Source organism: Cibotium barometz, chromosome 36 (assembly GCF_041138505.1).
Source record: "Cibotium barometz isolate CiBa-2024 chromosome 36, ASM4113850v1, whole genome shotgun sequence".
NCBI lineage: Eukaryota > Viridiplantae > Streptophyta > Polypodiopsida > Cyatheales > Cibotiaceae > Cibotium > Cibotium barometz.
In genome coordinates, this window is record NC_141081.1 from 1,293,695 (window position 1) to 1,308,266 (window position 14,572).

General features: G+C 44.8%; 1 protein-coding gene across 2 annotated transcripts in view; it reads left to right on the forward strand.

Moving 5' to 3' along the window:
* Nucleotides 1-306: 306 nt before the first annotated feature.
* LOC147617385 (uncharacterized) overlaps nt 307-14,572 on the forward strand; it is a 41,213-nt gene continuing 26,947 nt past the window's right edge. Inside the window, exons 1-3 of one of the 2 annotated variants that reach the window (XM_086775642.1) lie at nt 307-775; nt 1,355-2,260; nt 12,891-13,024. In XM_086775642.1, coding sequence (XP_086631768.1) covers nt 1,362-2,260; nt 12,891-13,024 — 1,033 coding nt within the window. In that variant the 5' untranslated portion in view covers nt 307-775; nt 1,355-1,361. Of the gene's footprint in view, nt 776-848; nt 982-1,354; nt 2,261-12,890; nt 13,025-14,572 lie in introns of those variants that run through there. The other variant, XM_086775643.1, reaches the window with a different exon arrangement.

Sequence of the window (14,572 nt, forward strand, 5' to 3'; positions counted from 1 at the left end):
CTTGATTTGTATGTCCTTCGCGGTGGGAAACAATAATAGCTCTGGAAAACCCAACGTGCTTTATCGTGGCGCATATGTGGGTCACGGGTCGGCACGTAGGGCCCTCAAAGTTTACACATCCCATACACATGGAGAACGATCATTGGTCTGATTTTCTTTTTAATATATATAATAATAAGGCGATTAAAAAATAGAGATCTACGGTTGGGAAAAAGTACACACGGGAAGTGCAAAGTGGAAGTGAAGTGGGACCCCCAAATGCCTTTCTTTTTTCCTTTTTATCATTTCTCTTTTATGTCTTTGCAGTCATGAGGCGACGTTGCCTACGGACTGCTATACGGTGACCTGCTGTCGGCCGTCACATGCCAGCTGTACAGACTTCAACCGACCTGGAACGTGGCTCTGAAAAGACATGGCACCCTCGCCACCCTTCACCTCTCAAGGCTTGCCACGTCAGATCCTCGATCCCCGAGCTAACGTGGCGTGTAAATGAGGCGGGAAAACAGACTGGCGGTTGCCAGGATAGTGGTTTCGTCGTTCGAGAGAGGAAGAGTGGTTTTGACTCTGTAGACGCGGATAGCGGTTTTGTCAAGCTTTGGAGACGTTTTTGCTGCATGCGGCCTTTATATTTTTTTTGTTTTTTTTTCAATATTCACATTTATTTCATTTCATTTCATTTCAAGTCGTCCACCCCTTTCTCTTCCTCCTGTGCAGGTGTGGAATCTGTGATGTGGGAGACAGTGAGAGAAGACGATACCGAGCCAATGACCCAATGGTAACATCAAAATAACAACAGCAATAATGATATTTGTTGTCTGTTTTTTTGCAGCTTTGCAATAGTCAAAAGTGCCAGTAATAATTCATCATATTTCTCCCTCTCCCTCTCTCTCTCTCTCTCTCTCTCTCTGTCTCTCTCTGTCTTTCTCATTGTCATCATCAGGTGTAGAAGTTGCAACATATTTTGGGCTTTTTAGCCGCTGGGTAAGCAATTTATTTTCTGCCTTGGCTTGCTTGCAACGTAAATCTCTGCTTGCATGCAAAAAAATGGAAAATAAAGGGACAATACACTCTCCTACAGCTGCCCAAATCGTAGTACATGCAGAGAAGCACAAGCTGTGTGTGTACCTGCAACAATAAGAAGCTTTGCTTCTCCTGTAGTTTTGGATAGAAAATAGCAGAACTTTTTTTGTTGGGATTTTAATTAGCGGGCTTCATACCCAGAGCTCTGCTTCCTTTTTGTAGTTGGAGTGTTTGTGTATGGTACCATTCTGTTCAAACTTAGCTTGTTATGTGCTGGGAAGGTTTCCGGGCTTGTGTGTGATTCTCTGCTCAAAGTGAAGGGCTTTGCGTGCAGATTATGAATGGCTTGGGACCCCAATGCCTCCTCCCCTTGGGACTGGGACACTGGGGCAGTTCTCCTACTAGGACATGGAGTTGATTTTGGCACGAAGAAGCAGAACCATTGGCCAAGCGAAGCTGAAGCACGCCTAAATAAAGATGGAGCCCCCCCCAATGGAGGTGTGCTTCCTACCGTCTCAGGGGTGGGATCTTCTTCCTCAGCTGTACACAGTTCGGGGGCAATTGATTGTATGAACCTGTCGTGTCTTGAGCAGCGTAAGCTGCCAGCTGATGTTGCTGCTAGCCTAGGCAATGCAGTCGATTGGAATGACAGCTGCAAAGGTGGGAATGCAACGGCCATAAACACATATAAGAGAGCTGAAAACAATTGGAGTAATGGAAATACAGGATTTCTAGAGCTCGGAAGTCATGTAACCCATGGGTGTGCAGAGCACAAACATCAGGCAGCAGAAAGTTTGAAAGACAAGGGTAACCTTAAGGAGTCCAAATGTCCCGCATTTCAGTCAGAGCATCAGGGAAAGCTTCTCTTGGGAACTATCCAAGACACCACAGAAGGAGCCAGGGCAGTATCTACAGAAGAGCGGCACAGCAGCACAGCCACAGGCTCAGCTGGCTCTGGTGATTCTTTGGTCGGTTTGCACTTGGGGAAGCGGACGTACTTTCAGGATGCTGCAGGTGCTGTTGGAGCCAGAGCAACCCAAAAAACTAATCCTGCCACAAAAAAACATCGTGCAACTGCTGCGGGATCACAACTGCCTCGTTGCCAAGTGGATGGATGCGAAACAGACCTTACTTCTGCCAAAGATTACCACCGCAGGCACAAAGTATGTGAACCACATTCCAAAGCTGGAAAAGTGATGGTTGCAAATCAGGAGAAGCGCTTTTGCCAACAGTGCAGCAGGTAATAGATGCTGAAATCAGCTTTTTCCTAGTTTGCTTTTTTACTTCAACTTATGGATGCTCTGTGCTGATCTGTCTGATAATGGTACTACAATTGCAGTGGGCAATCAGCTATAAGTTGGTATGTATGGTTTAGTGGTGGCAATAACTGAAAAGTTTTCATGCTATCTATCTACTGTACACATATTCATCAGCAAAAGGGTACAATTTGTAGTCTGGTCACCACTTTGGTGCTGATCATGCAGGGCCTCCATGAAACACAAGGAACTTTCATTTACAAAGATAAGAGATTGTGCTGTCATAAAAAAAGGTGTACATGTGGTGCTTTCTGTCTGGTAACACAGGACTACAATTGCACTAGCTATAATTAGCTATAACTTTGTTTGTGTGGTTTACTGGTGGCTGTCACTGAAAAAAATTTCATGCTATTCACATACTGTAAATATCGCCATTGAAAAAAGGGCACAATTTTTAGTCTGGTTACTGCCCTGGTGCTGATTTGTAGAAGGCCCAACCTGGTTTCTTATGATGCACCTAAAAATTATCTCATGGAAAGCCTCCATTAAACATGAGGAACTGTTCAGATGTCGAAAGCCAAGAAATTGTGCAGACAATTGCCTCAAATAGCCAGACAAGCCATACTTTCTGTCCCTACCCAAGGAGAAGCATGTTTTGGTATATCTTGGGCATTGGTCTTGATGATTTCTGCTATGTAGATGCTAGAGATGGTTGTCTTTATTCCACCTTGCACTTTGAAGCTTGCGTCCAAGCTTGGCATACTGTTCTTAACCTATATTTCCTTCCTGTAGCTAGGATGTGTTTTTGAAGTCCCGAAGACATCTTTTTCTTTCTCTTATGTGCTACTCCTGAGGTTAACAATTTTGTTGGAAGTCTCTTCATTCTTTTGTCTGGATGGTTTATGTGGCCATGCACAGGGTTGCTTTGTTTGTCCTCTTGTATTTCAAGTCACAAAGTGCTTTGCATTGTCTTGCAGATTATTTCTCACGCTTCCTAGTTCGCAGCTCAGTGCAATTAAATTCATGTGGCCTTAATGCAGTCTCTTAGTGAGTGTTTAGCAGAGGCAGCTTGATTTTTGTGAGAGCCAATGAGCTCAGGAAATTCTGTTGGTTTTCCCTCCATCAATCTGATGATATGTCTAGCTTGTTATGCTTTTCCATTGTATGTTCTGCCATGGCACAAAAAAAAAAAGGTATGTTCTGCCATGGCACAAAAAAAAAGAACAAGGTATGTTCTGCCATGGAGTGAGAAAGCCAATCCAGTAGTCTCCTGATGTGTACATGTTCACAAGCAGGTCTGCAGTTCTCTCTTTTCAGCAGTAGGAGATTTAGCTGGTTTATAAGTTTTGTCTGATTTTCTCTTTATTGTCCAGAAATGTCAGTATCTGGTCATTGAAGATGACTTGGTGATCCTAGATTAACTTTAAGTCTTGCTTATGTTATTCCTTTTTTTTTTTCACCTTTTTTCTTTCATTAAATCATCTGTTTTCCAGTGTTGTCTACCCATAAGCCTCTTCTAGATTCTCCTAGATTTGCGTACCAGTTACAAACATATCCCACGGTAACAGGTGATCTAGGTTGAAATCCATACATAAGCATAAAAGGATTAATTTAGTCGTATTAGCGGACATGCAGATTTCACATTGTGAAGTTTTCGTCCGAGTTGCGGCCAGTTGATATTGTGCTTATTCTTTCTATCTTTAGCGGTGCATTTATCCTACCAACTACTTATATGCTGTACTAATTCCCTTAGTGCTAGGCTTCGTTATGGCTGAGTCTGTCCTGCATCTCTGGAGGTTTGACAGAAACTCAACACGAAGGGCTTTGTGTGAATATATGCTCTTATGTGTGTGTGTGTGTGTGTGTGTGGAGTGCGTGTGTGAGAGCATATCTTGATACAAAGTTCTACACCCACTATTGGGCATTGATGTCGTAGTATCTAGTTCATACTATGCATAATGGAGTTGATAGTTATATAGTCTTGTGGGTTGACTACTATGAGTATATAACATGCACGTTCCTAAAAGGTGAATTTGGGCATGTTCCTGGATTCATCTAGGTATATAATTCAGTCGTATTAGTGGACATGCAGATTTCACATTGTGGAGTTTTCGTTCGAGTTGCGGCCAGTTGATATTGTGCTTATTCTTTCTATCTTTAGCGATGCATTTACCCTACCAACTACTTATTTGCTGTACTAATTCTTTATATTTGCTACTTTGGGTAGGTGTCAATTTGTGATTTAATGCTGCATTATTCCCAAAACTAATGAATAATTAATTAAAAAAAGAAAAATAAATTCAAATATCAATGTTGGACACTTTGAAGGCATTTTGAGATAACCAATTTAGATAAGAGCTTGGATTTGGATTTCCTTCCAAAATGCAAAATCTCCCTCAAAATGATCACTTTCCAAGTAGATGCAACAAACCCGCCTCCTTTACCCCACCTAATTTATAGATCATTTGTGATCATTATGGCCTTGTATGTGCTTTGATTGCATAGTTGGTGTGTTAGTGAAAACTACCCTATTTGAGTACTTGCAAGTTTTGCCAGGCATGTCGCCTATAACGGTAGAGAGAGAGAGAGAGAGAGAGAGAGAGAGAGAGAGAGAGAGAGACTTATGGCTGAGTCTGCCTGCATCTTTGGAGGTTTGACAGAAACTCAGCACGAAGGGCTTTGTGTGAATATATGCTCTTATGTGTGTGTGTGTGTGTGTGTGTGTGTGTGTGTGTGTGTGTGTGGAGTGCGTGTGTGAGAGCATATGTTGATACATAGTTCTACACCCACTATTGGGCACTGATGACGTTAGTGGGGATGTCGTAGTATCTAGTTCATACTATGCATAATGGAGTTGATAGTTATATAGTCTTGTGGGTTGACTACCATGAGTATATAACATGCACGTTCCTAAAAGGTGAATTTGGGCATGTTCTTGGATTCATCTAGGTATATATAAAAGGACTAAAACCTGTACTCGTATGCTTAGTACTGTTGTATGTAAATTCTAACATAGAAAGATAATCCTTCCATGAACCCCGTCTTTTGGAGACATGTACGAACCATGTCCTCCAAGGTCTGATTCACCCTTTCAGTCTGGCCATCAGATTGAGGATGATCTAAGGAACTCAGATTCAAAGTTGTTTCCAATTTCTCAAAAACATTGGAAGAAATCGTAATCCATTGGCTGTCCTAGAACCCTAGGGGGACCTGCTTGGTGACTCTGGCAGGAGAGCCCTCACCGGAGAGGCGGTAATGGTCATCTCAATCGGGTCCGAGAATCGATGAATCAAGCGGGGGTCGCTGGCGCCGCGGGAGGGTGATGGGAATGCTTTGGAGAGGTGGAAGGAGGTGGGAGAGGGGGCTCGAGAGGAGTCGGGTCAGAGGTAACTACTGAGGGGGGGGGGACGGGGTAGCTGAGGGGTGGGAGAAGGAAGTGGAGGGGAGGAATCCTCCAGAGAGGGAGGGGGAGGCAGGGGATGCGAGGAAGGGTCCGCCCAACGCTTTATAGGGCCAGAGGGGCGCACTGGGATCTAGGAACTTGGAGGTGAATCTCGGTGAGGTAATGGCCTCCAAACAGAAGGGGGCGGAGGTGGGTTACTTGAGGTAACTTTTTTTTTTGTTTTTTTTGTTTTTTTTTTGGGGGGGGGGGGACGCGCGCGTCACCGTGGGGGGGCTGAGATAAAATGCTCGAAACGGTTCTTTGATGAAACCATATCCTCTTGTGCCCTGCCAGCCTAGCGCGCTCGGCAGTACTTCTCAGCTCTGGAAGACAGCTGGTGGCTTCGTCTCAAGCCACTCTTGTGCATGAGTGGCGGCCGTGGCCAGATCTTGGTGCTCTTTTGCTTGGGGACCAGCTTCCCTCCTAGTCCCTTGAAGAGGATTTGAGTTAGGACCGGGGGGTGGGCACTCGAGGTGGTCTCCTTGACTAACGAGGAGGACAAGCTCTAGTGAGATGTCCCATCTGCCTGCATATGAAGCAATGGCATGGGAGGCGAGAGTACTCCACTCTCTATAGAATAGGGCTTCTCGGAGGAGGCAGGGAAGAGATATGGCATGTGGCACTATCTCCGACAGAGAGGCTTCACAGATATGAAGGAAACAAGGAGATAATTTTGTGGAGATGATTGTCGTGGAGAATTTGGAACCTGCAAATCTAATCCTGATGTACACCACTTGAACCTTTTGTCTATATAAACGCACATCTAATACAAAGAAATATATGTGTGTTTTTATCTACTATCATTCTGCCTCACTATTTGTTCTATTAATATCGTATCCCTAATCAAGCTTCCATTATCACCATGAACTATTTAGGTTTTGATTCACCACCGTAGTTTTCAATAATTGGTATCAGAGTCATAGGTCTTTTGCACTAGCCTAGTTTTTTACTATCGAGTGCTTTTTATCTATGAGGAGATGCACCACCTCTAGATGTGGGAAGCAGATTGTCACTGAACGCTAGGCAGATGCTGGGTCGAAGCTGTGCTGCCACCTTGCAAAGAAGGCGTGGGCCGTATGTAGTGCAATGGGGATCAGCTGCATAACTCTGTCCGACGCTGTTGGTGGCTAGTCGAACTCAACCTGGTAGTAGCCACGCCCCAAAGGATGAGTATCAGTAATCTTTCCAGGCGCGCCAAGGAGGCTAGCCTGTTAACAGATCCCTGAGCTATCGGCTACCCACAATCTTGCATACCAAGCTGGAGGTCTCTAAGGATGCGAATGTCGAAGTGAGGAGCTGAAGATCCGCTTCTGAAAAGGAGAGGCAAGGGATGGCGGCCTCGGTCGGGGGTGAGGAGAGGTTGCCATGGAGTCCTCCTAGGGGTTCAAGGCCAGAAGACGCCGAAGCTTGTCAAAAGGAAGAGCCGCCCGAGAGCTGGAACCTGCCTTGAGAAAAACACTTAAGGGTGGGGAGGTGAGTAGGGGTACGAGGAGCAGAAAGGAGAGGGGCAGATGTCACGTGCATCCCGCACTTGGATGCCACGTAGACATTTCTGTACAGAAGGTGCAGGACCTGGGATGGTGAACTGGTCCCATGTGAGCCCAGTCCGGGACGAGTCAGCCAAGGATCCATCTCAGATTTCCGAGGTCAGGTGTGCATTGTCCTGCACAGGAGTCTAAGGTCAGGTGTGCACTGTCCTGCACATGAAACAGTGCCAGTCCGCGCTGTGAGTCTCCCTCTAGAATGATGTCAGTGGTTCTGTGTATCTGGTTTGGTACCGGATGCCAGATCACTGAGTAGATTAGGGTTAGGACAAGGGGCCAGCCCATAGGGCTACCCCGGATCTGAGTGTGGGCACGGGAATGGTGTAAAACCATCCCCATGAGGGCCAGGAAGGCCCAAGCTGGACCCACCAACCATGGAAGGGCTGTGGGATAGCAGCCCTAGGGCAAAGATAAGGCTATTTTCAGGAGCATACAGCCTTTAGATGGCTGTAGGGCATGTATGGGGCAGCCCATACAGGCTGCCCAGCCCATAGATTGTGGGCAAAGGCTATGCCCAGCCTTCTAGAAGCAAGCACCTACCTCCCCAGCTTGCTAGGAAATTTATGCAGAATTTATTAGGATTTATTTGAGCATTTAATGCTGAATTTACTCAGTCGTGGGACATGGACTATTTTTCAGCTGGCCGACTGCTCATGATGGGAAGTATAAATAGAGGAAGCCACAATCCCATAATTCATCTCAGTTTTCACCAAGTGCTCAAGCCAATCAAGGGCCAGTCAAGCCAAGGAGATTGCCAAGCAAAGGGGTGGACTTCTGAAGGTCAAGGGTAGGATTTTCCAACCAAGAAAAGGTCAAGTTTCTGTATTTGTTTTGAGATTTACATCATTCTAATAAAGCAAATACACCATCCGTGGTGGGGGCCCTACAGAGGGTAATTGGAAGCCTCCGGAAGTCTCCCGCACTTGGATGCCATGTAGACATTTCTGTACAGAAGGTGCAGGACTTGGGATGGTGAACTGGTCCCATGTGAGCCCAGTCCGGGACGAGTCAGCCAAGGATCCATCTCAGATGTCCGAGGTCAGGTGTGCATTGTCCTGCACAGGAGTCTAAGGTCAGGTGTGCACTGTCCTGCACATGAAACAGTGCCAGTCCGCGCTGTGAGTCTCCCTCTAGAATGATGTCAGTGGTTCTGTGTATCTGGTTTGGTACCGGATGCCAGATCACTGAGTAGATTAGGGTTAGGACAAGGGGCCAGCCCATAGGGCTACCCCGGATCTGAGTGTGGGCACGGGAATGGTGTAAAACCATCCCCATGAGGGCCAGGAAGGCCCAAGCTGGACCCACCAACCATGGAAGGGCTGTGGGACAGTCCTAGGGCAAAGATAAGGCTATTTTTAGGAGCATACAGCCTTTAGATGGCTGTAGGGCATGTATGGGGCAGCCCATACAGGCTGCCTAGCCCATAGATTGTGGGCAAAGGCTATGCCCAGCCTTCTAGAAGCAAGCGCCTACCTCCCCAGCTTGCTAGGAAATTTATGCAGAATTTATTAGGATTTATTTGAGCATTTAATGCTGAATTTACTCAGTCGTGGGACATGGACTGTTTTTCAGCTGGCCGACTGCTCATGATGGGAAGTATAAATAGAGGAAGCCACAATCCCATAATTCATCTCAGTTTTCACCAAGTGCTCAAGCCAATCAAGGGCCAGTCAAGCCAAGGAGATTGCCAAGCAAAGGGGTGGACTTCTGAAGGTCAAGGGCAGGATTTTCCAGCCAAGAAAAGGTCAAGTTTCTGTATTTGTTTTGAGATTTACATCATTCTAATAAAGCAAATACACCATCCGTGGTGGGGGCCCTACAGAGGGTAATTGGGACCCAATACTGTGTCCTCTCCATCTCCCCCTTCTCTCTCTATTTTTTGCACATCTCCTTTCAGTTTGTGCGTTAGTTCCGTCGCGAAAAGAGTGCTGATTTCTGAGTTTTGAAGTACCGATCCTTCTCCGAAGCTTCCGCATATTACAGCAGAGGAGCAGGGGTGGCAACTAGGAAAAATGAAAAGAAAACAGAAAGGGGGCGCTGGATGGGGGAGGAGAGAGGGCAGATGGTAGGTGGGGGGGGGGGGGGGAGGAGAGGGCTGGCAGGAGGCAGCGGGATGCGAGCGGGGGCAGGTGTGCAAGCGAGAGGGATGGAAGGGGGGCAGTGTGTAGGCGAGAGAGATGGAGGGGGCAGGCACGGGGCGGAAGGGGCAGCACGCAGGCAAAGGGGATGGAGAGGGTGATGGCGGGCAGGAGGGGGGAGGTGCAATGTGCACGAGGCAGGGCGCAGGTTGGGGGGGCTCACAGCTTGATGCTCGATTGCTCGATTGCTCAATTACTTTCAAGACTTGGCATTTGGTAATGTGGAGCTTGGCATTTGGTACTTCATGAAAATGCTCAATTACTTTCAAGACTTGGCTTTTGGTAATGTGGAGCTTGTGGTAATTTTAACTGGCCTTGACAATTGTACAACATTCAGGAGAATAAATAATTATGCCAAAGTCATCAAGTAATTACATTCTTCTCACTTGCATCTGCTTTTTATGCAAGATCCAAGGGCGAGTGTGGTCCGATTTTAGGCTGTTTTGACAGCCCAATAAGCACCCCAAGGCACCCAAGACATGCACCAATAAGTTGGACACAAGTTGGGCACAATATGAACATGTTTAATGACCTTTTGGATGGTATTTTGGGTTGAAAAAGGGCTGGCCAGCTAGCATACAGTTTGCCATGAGATTCCTACATAAGGGCAGGTCAAGGGGCATTGTAAACATCCATTAGCTAGAGTCTACAAGACTAGAAACAAGGCAGCAAGGGATGTTGTGGATCGCCAAGAAGACAAGCTGTGGAGCAGCAAGACAAGCCACCCTCATGTGCACTAGGGCTGGCCAGCTAGCATACAGTTTGCCATGAGATTCCTACATAAGGGCAGGTCAAGGGGCATTGTAAACATCCATTAGCTAGAGTCTACAAGACTAGAAACAAGGCAGCAAGGGATGTTGTGGATCGCCAAGAAGACAAGCTGTGGAGCAGCAAGACAAGCCACCCTCATGTGCACTAGAGCATTACAAGTGGAGGACAGTTGGGAACATTATGTATTCACAAAAGGTAGGCTGTATGAACTGGATCTCAGTCAAGATCCAAGATTTGTACGTATTCATGTGTTGAAATATACAGTAGACTTGGGTTTACATCTCTTTCTATTGTGTTTTGTCAAGTAGTCTGATCATAGTTGATATGCCATGCTTAGCGTCAATCATAGAGACCAAGCATGCTTTTGCAATAGCATGTCACGGTGGTTTTAGAGCATCTAGGTTCTTCCTAGGGATTGTTTTTTGCATAAATGTGTGCAGTAAGTGCATGCAAATAATTAGGTTTGTGTTTTTGCATTTGCAATCAAAATAGGGTTTGTGTTTTTACATTTGCAGCAAGTTTTGTGCATGTATGTAAGGACTCCTTGCATAGGTCTTGCATGTAGCATCCGTTTTTATGGAGATCACATCAAGTTTAGGTCTTAGTAGGCAATCAACCCTTCAGATTTGCATTTTTCCCGAGGAGGCACAACATGGGAGAAGGTCACATCAAGGCTTGGCCCATGGAATAGTTGGTTCGTTGAGAGTAGTTTCTCAAGGAACAAATCCATTGGGCATTGGAAGCTTCCAAGCAAGGGCTTGATTGTAATGAGAAATCCTGACAGGAGAGTCTGGTAGAGTGTAAGAGAGAAATCGAAGCATGAGCCTACCGTTGGACAAGACCCAAAGACATGCAAAGGAGTATGGAGCAAAGGTGCATCATGTGCTCTAGTGCTCAAAACTTAGCAAGAGGGATGCCATGTGCATGCCTTAATCGCATGTGATGTGGACAATGCTGCCCTTCCAACTGCCTTTTAAGCAAGATTGGAGGGTGATTGTGGTCCAATTTGGGCAGTTTTTAGAGCCCAATAGGCACTCGGAGGTGCCTAGGACATCCACCAATGGAAGACACACAAGTTGGGCGTGACATGAACATGTTTAATGGCCTTTTGGATGATATTTTGGGTTGGAAAAGGGCTGGCTGACTAGCATATGTCTGGCCATCAGATTTCTATATAAAGGCATGTCAAGGGTCATTGGAAGCATCCATTAAGCCACAGTTTGCAAGACTAGAAGCAAAGCAGCAAGGGCGTGTTGTAGATCACCAAGAATTCAAGTTGTGGAGCTGCAAGATAGGCCTGTTCATGTGCCATAGAGCATGCACAAGTGGAGGGACATCAAAGAACCTTTTGTATGCACAGTAGATAGGCATGCATGAACTGGATTTCAGTCAAGATCCAAGGTCATCATTTTACATATTCATGTTTTGAAATATTAGGGTTTACAACTCTTGTCTATTGTGTTTTTGCAAGTAGTTTGATTGGTGTTGATCTGCCATGCGTAGTGTTCCACATACTTAGAAGAGGAGAAGATGAAGCTATAGCTTTATCGCCGTGTACATGTGTTAGGTCTTATCTTATGCTATGGTCACTTTCCATGTTCCAATCATTAGATTGTCATGGCCAGTGTGTTGACAATTTAATCACGGAAACTTGTATTCGATTCAATAATAAGCTATGACTTTGTCGCATGTACATGTGTTAGGGTGCCAGGTGTACATAATTGGACAAGTACACCCATAGTTACCTTTTGGGTGGGTGAGCACCGTGAAAGTTGTGAGCCCTTGTCTAGGGACCCAGTTGCCATCCAGGTTGTTGACCTGGTTAAGGGGTCCCTATATAAGAACATTTTCCATCTCACAGTTTTTGAAGCAAGATGCTATTGCCAAGCACGGATTCCATCTTCTGAATCTAGAAGCTGCCCCACATCATCAGCTAGATGCTGGAGACATCATGGAAGGTGTTGAAGTTATCAATGCTAAATTATCCGGGACAAGTGTTAACCTTGCAATGGTATAATCATGAATAGAAAGTACTCATCAAGAGCTTTTTGCTGATACATGTATTCGCGTGGTTCCATGCATGCACTTTAGCATGAAATGTTTCCATGCATACTCAATATACGCGAGGTGCTGGATAATGATGTACAAAGGCATGAATCCCTCGCCCATTTGAAGGTTCAAAGTGTGAGAGAAACCCCCTCTGTTGAGGAGGTTAAGAAATTTTTTATTGGGGATGTCCCCTTCATGGTACAAGTTTGTAATTTAATTAATTTAACTCTTTCTTCTTAGTTCTTCATGTTTAATGGACTTGCTTCCATGTTTAATGGACTTGCTTCCATGCTAGTATTCATACATGTATTATTTGTTATGATGTTGTTACATGTGTGCTCAATGCTTTGTTTCAACAATCTAAAATATATCATATTCAGTCAGTAGCCAGGTTGTCAATTTGGCCCAATGGTTGATGCATCTTCTAGATATAGGAAAAGTAACCGAACACATGGCCAGGTTAGGAAACATGTAGGAGTAGTTTTTTTTGGTTTTTATTTTAGAAGTTGGATACCTTGTATCTTTGTGATATAAACAATCTGTTTGATGTAGTGTGTTTTATATCATTTGGTATGTATAGGTAGATGTTTATGTGAACTCGTGCATGAACAAACATGTTTTGATTTTTAGGGGTTGCTAGTAAAATTCTTATCCATCTTGGTTCTGTCAGGTTTCATGCATTGTCGGAGTTTGATGAAGCAAAACGAAGCTGTCGGAGGCGACTTGCAGGCCACAATGAGCGTCGTAGGAAGCCCCAAATTAATACATCCTTTGTGAATTCACAATTGCACTCTACTTTTCATGGTAAGGACATAGATAAGTCTTCCATTGTTGTCTCTACTAGAAATAACGTGTGCAAGGAATAAGATGTTTACTCCAAATGCCATAAATGTTGTTGATACTTATTAGTTTAGCCCTTCTATGTCCTATATTTTCAAGATTACTTTTGGTGCCTTACATTCTCCACAAAAGGGTTATCGTTTTGTGTTGTATTCTATTTTTGGACTGCTTGTTGTCATGTGCATGCACATGTACATGCTAATCCTAGGGTTGATCCTTGAAGGGCAACAAATGAAGAACAAGATTAGAACTGCTGCATGTTACACGTGTGGTAAATTTGGTCATATGGCCACTCAATGTCCCACAGTGTTGCATCCTCCACCGCCTGCTGCGGTCTCACAGCCGACATCAAATGTCAATGTGAAAGTTCAAGCACCTCTTGTGTGTAAGTAAAAAAATACAGCCTCATCTTTTGCAAATGCACATGTATTGTATTCACAAGCTGTGCAAAAAGGCAAAGACTGAGGGTCTCACAGCCGACATCAAATGTCAATGTGAAAGTTCAAGCACCTCTTGTGTGAGTAAAAAAATACAGCCTCATCTTTTGCAAATGCACATGTATTGTATTCACAAGCTGTGCAAAAAGGCAAAGACTAAGGGAAAAGAAAAATTGGCAAATGATCATTGATGGTTGGCAAACTCCTAAAAAACCAGTGTTGCAGCGCACGCAACTGTTGCCAACATGAAATTGGGCCTTGGATGCTCCCTCCTCACACATGGCTGCGTCAAACTTGCAAAGTAATATTGTGGGCAAGAAGTGGGAACAAATGGTGGAGCTGCATAGAGCGCAGACTCTTATGGAAGTGCAAGAGATAGAATTGCAAATGCAGGCACATGAACCTGAAATGCAAGAAAATATGTTGCATTATGATAATGGGGAACACATGCCAATGGCAGATGCCTGGGCAGGCTGTGTCATCTACTTTCTTGTATATATTTCTCATTGTAGTCCCTCTTAAATGCTTTACATACAATGTCAATGGCCTCTTTGATGTAAATAAATGGAGGCGTTTTTGGTGCTATGTAAATATGATGAAACTGGATATAGTTTGCTTGCAAGAACATAATGAGAATGAGTTCGTAGGGTAAGTAGGTCACTTTGTTGGTTATGGCATCTTTTATGCAGGCTTGCGTGCATTTTCAGGAGTTGCCTTGTTGGTCAGACATGAGTTACAACCGGTTTTAGCACATAATGACCCGGATGGTCACTGGTTGGTGGTTCAATGTCTGATAAATGCTGAGATGTATGAGTTTGCAGCTCTTTATGCGCCAACTGCTTCAGCCAAGAGAGCAACTTTATGGGTAGAGATTTGTGACTATCCTTGGTTGCATAATGCTTTCTTGTGTGGGGATTTTAACAATGCCCCTTAGCATGGGGATAACTCGTCTAGACATTCGCATATGCTAGCTTCCGTTGGAATGCAATGATAAATACTTTACAGGCTGTTGATTTGTGGACTCAAATGTGCCCTGGGGTGTCTGGCTTCACTTTTCATCATAGGGCTTTTTTCA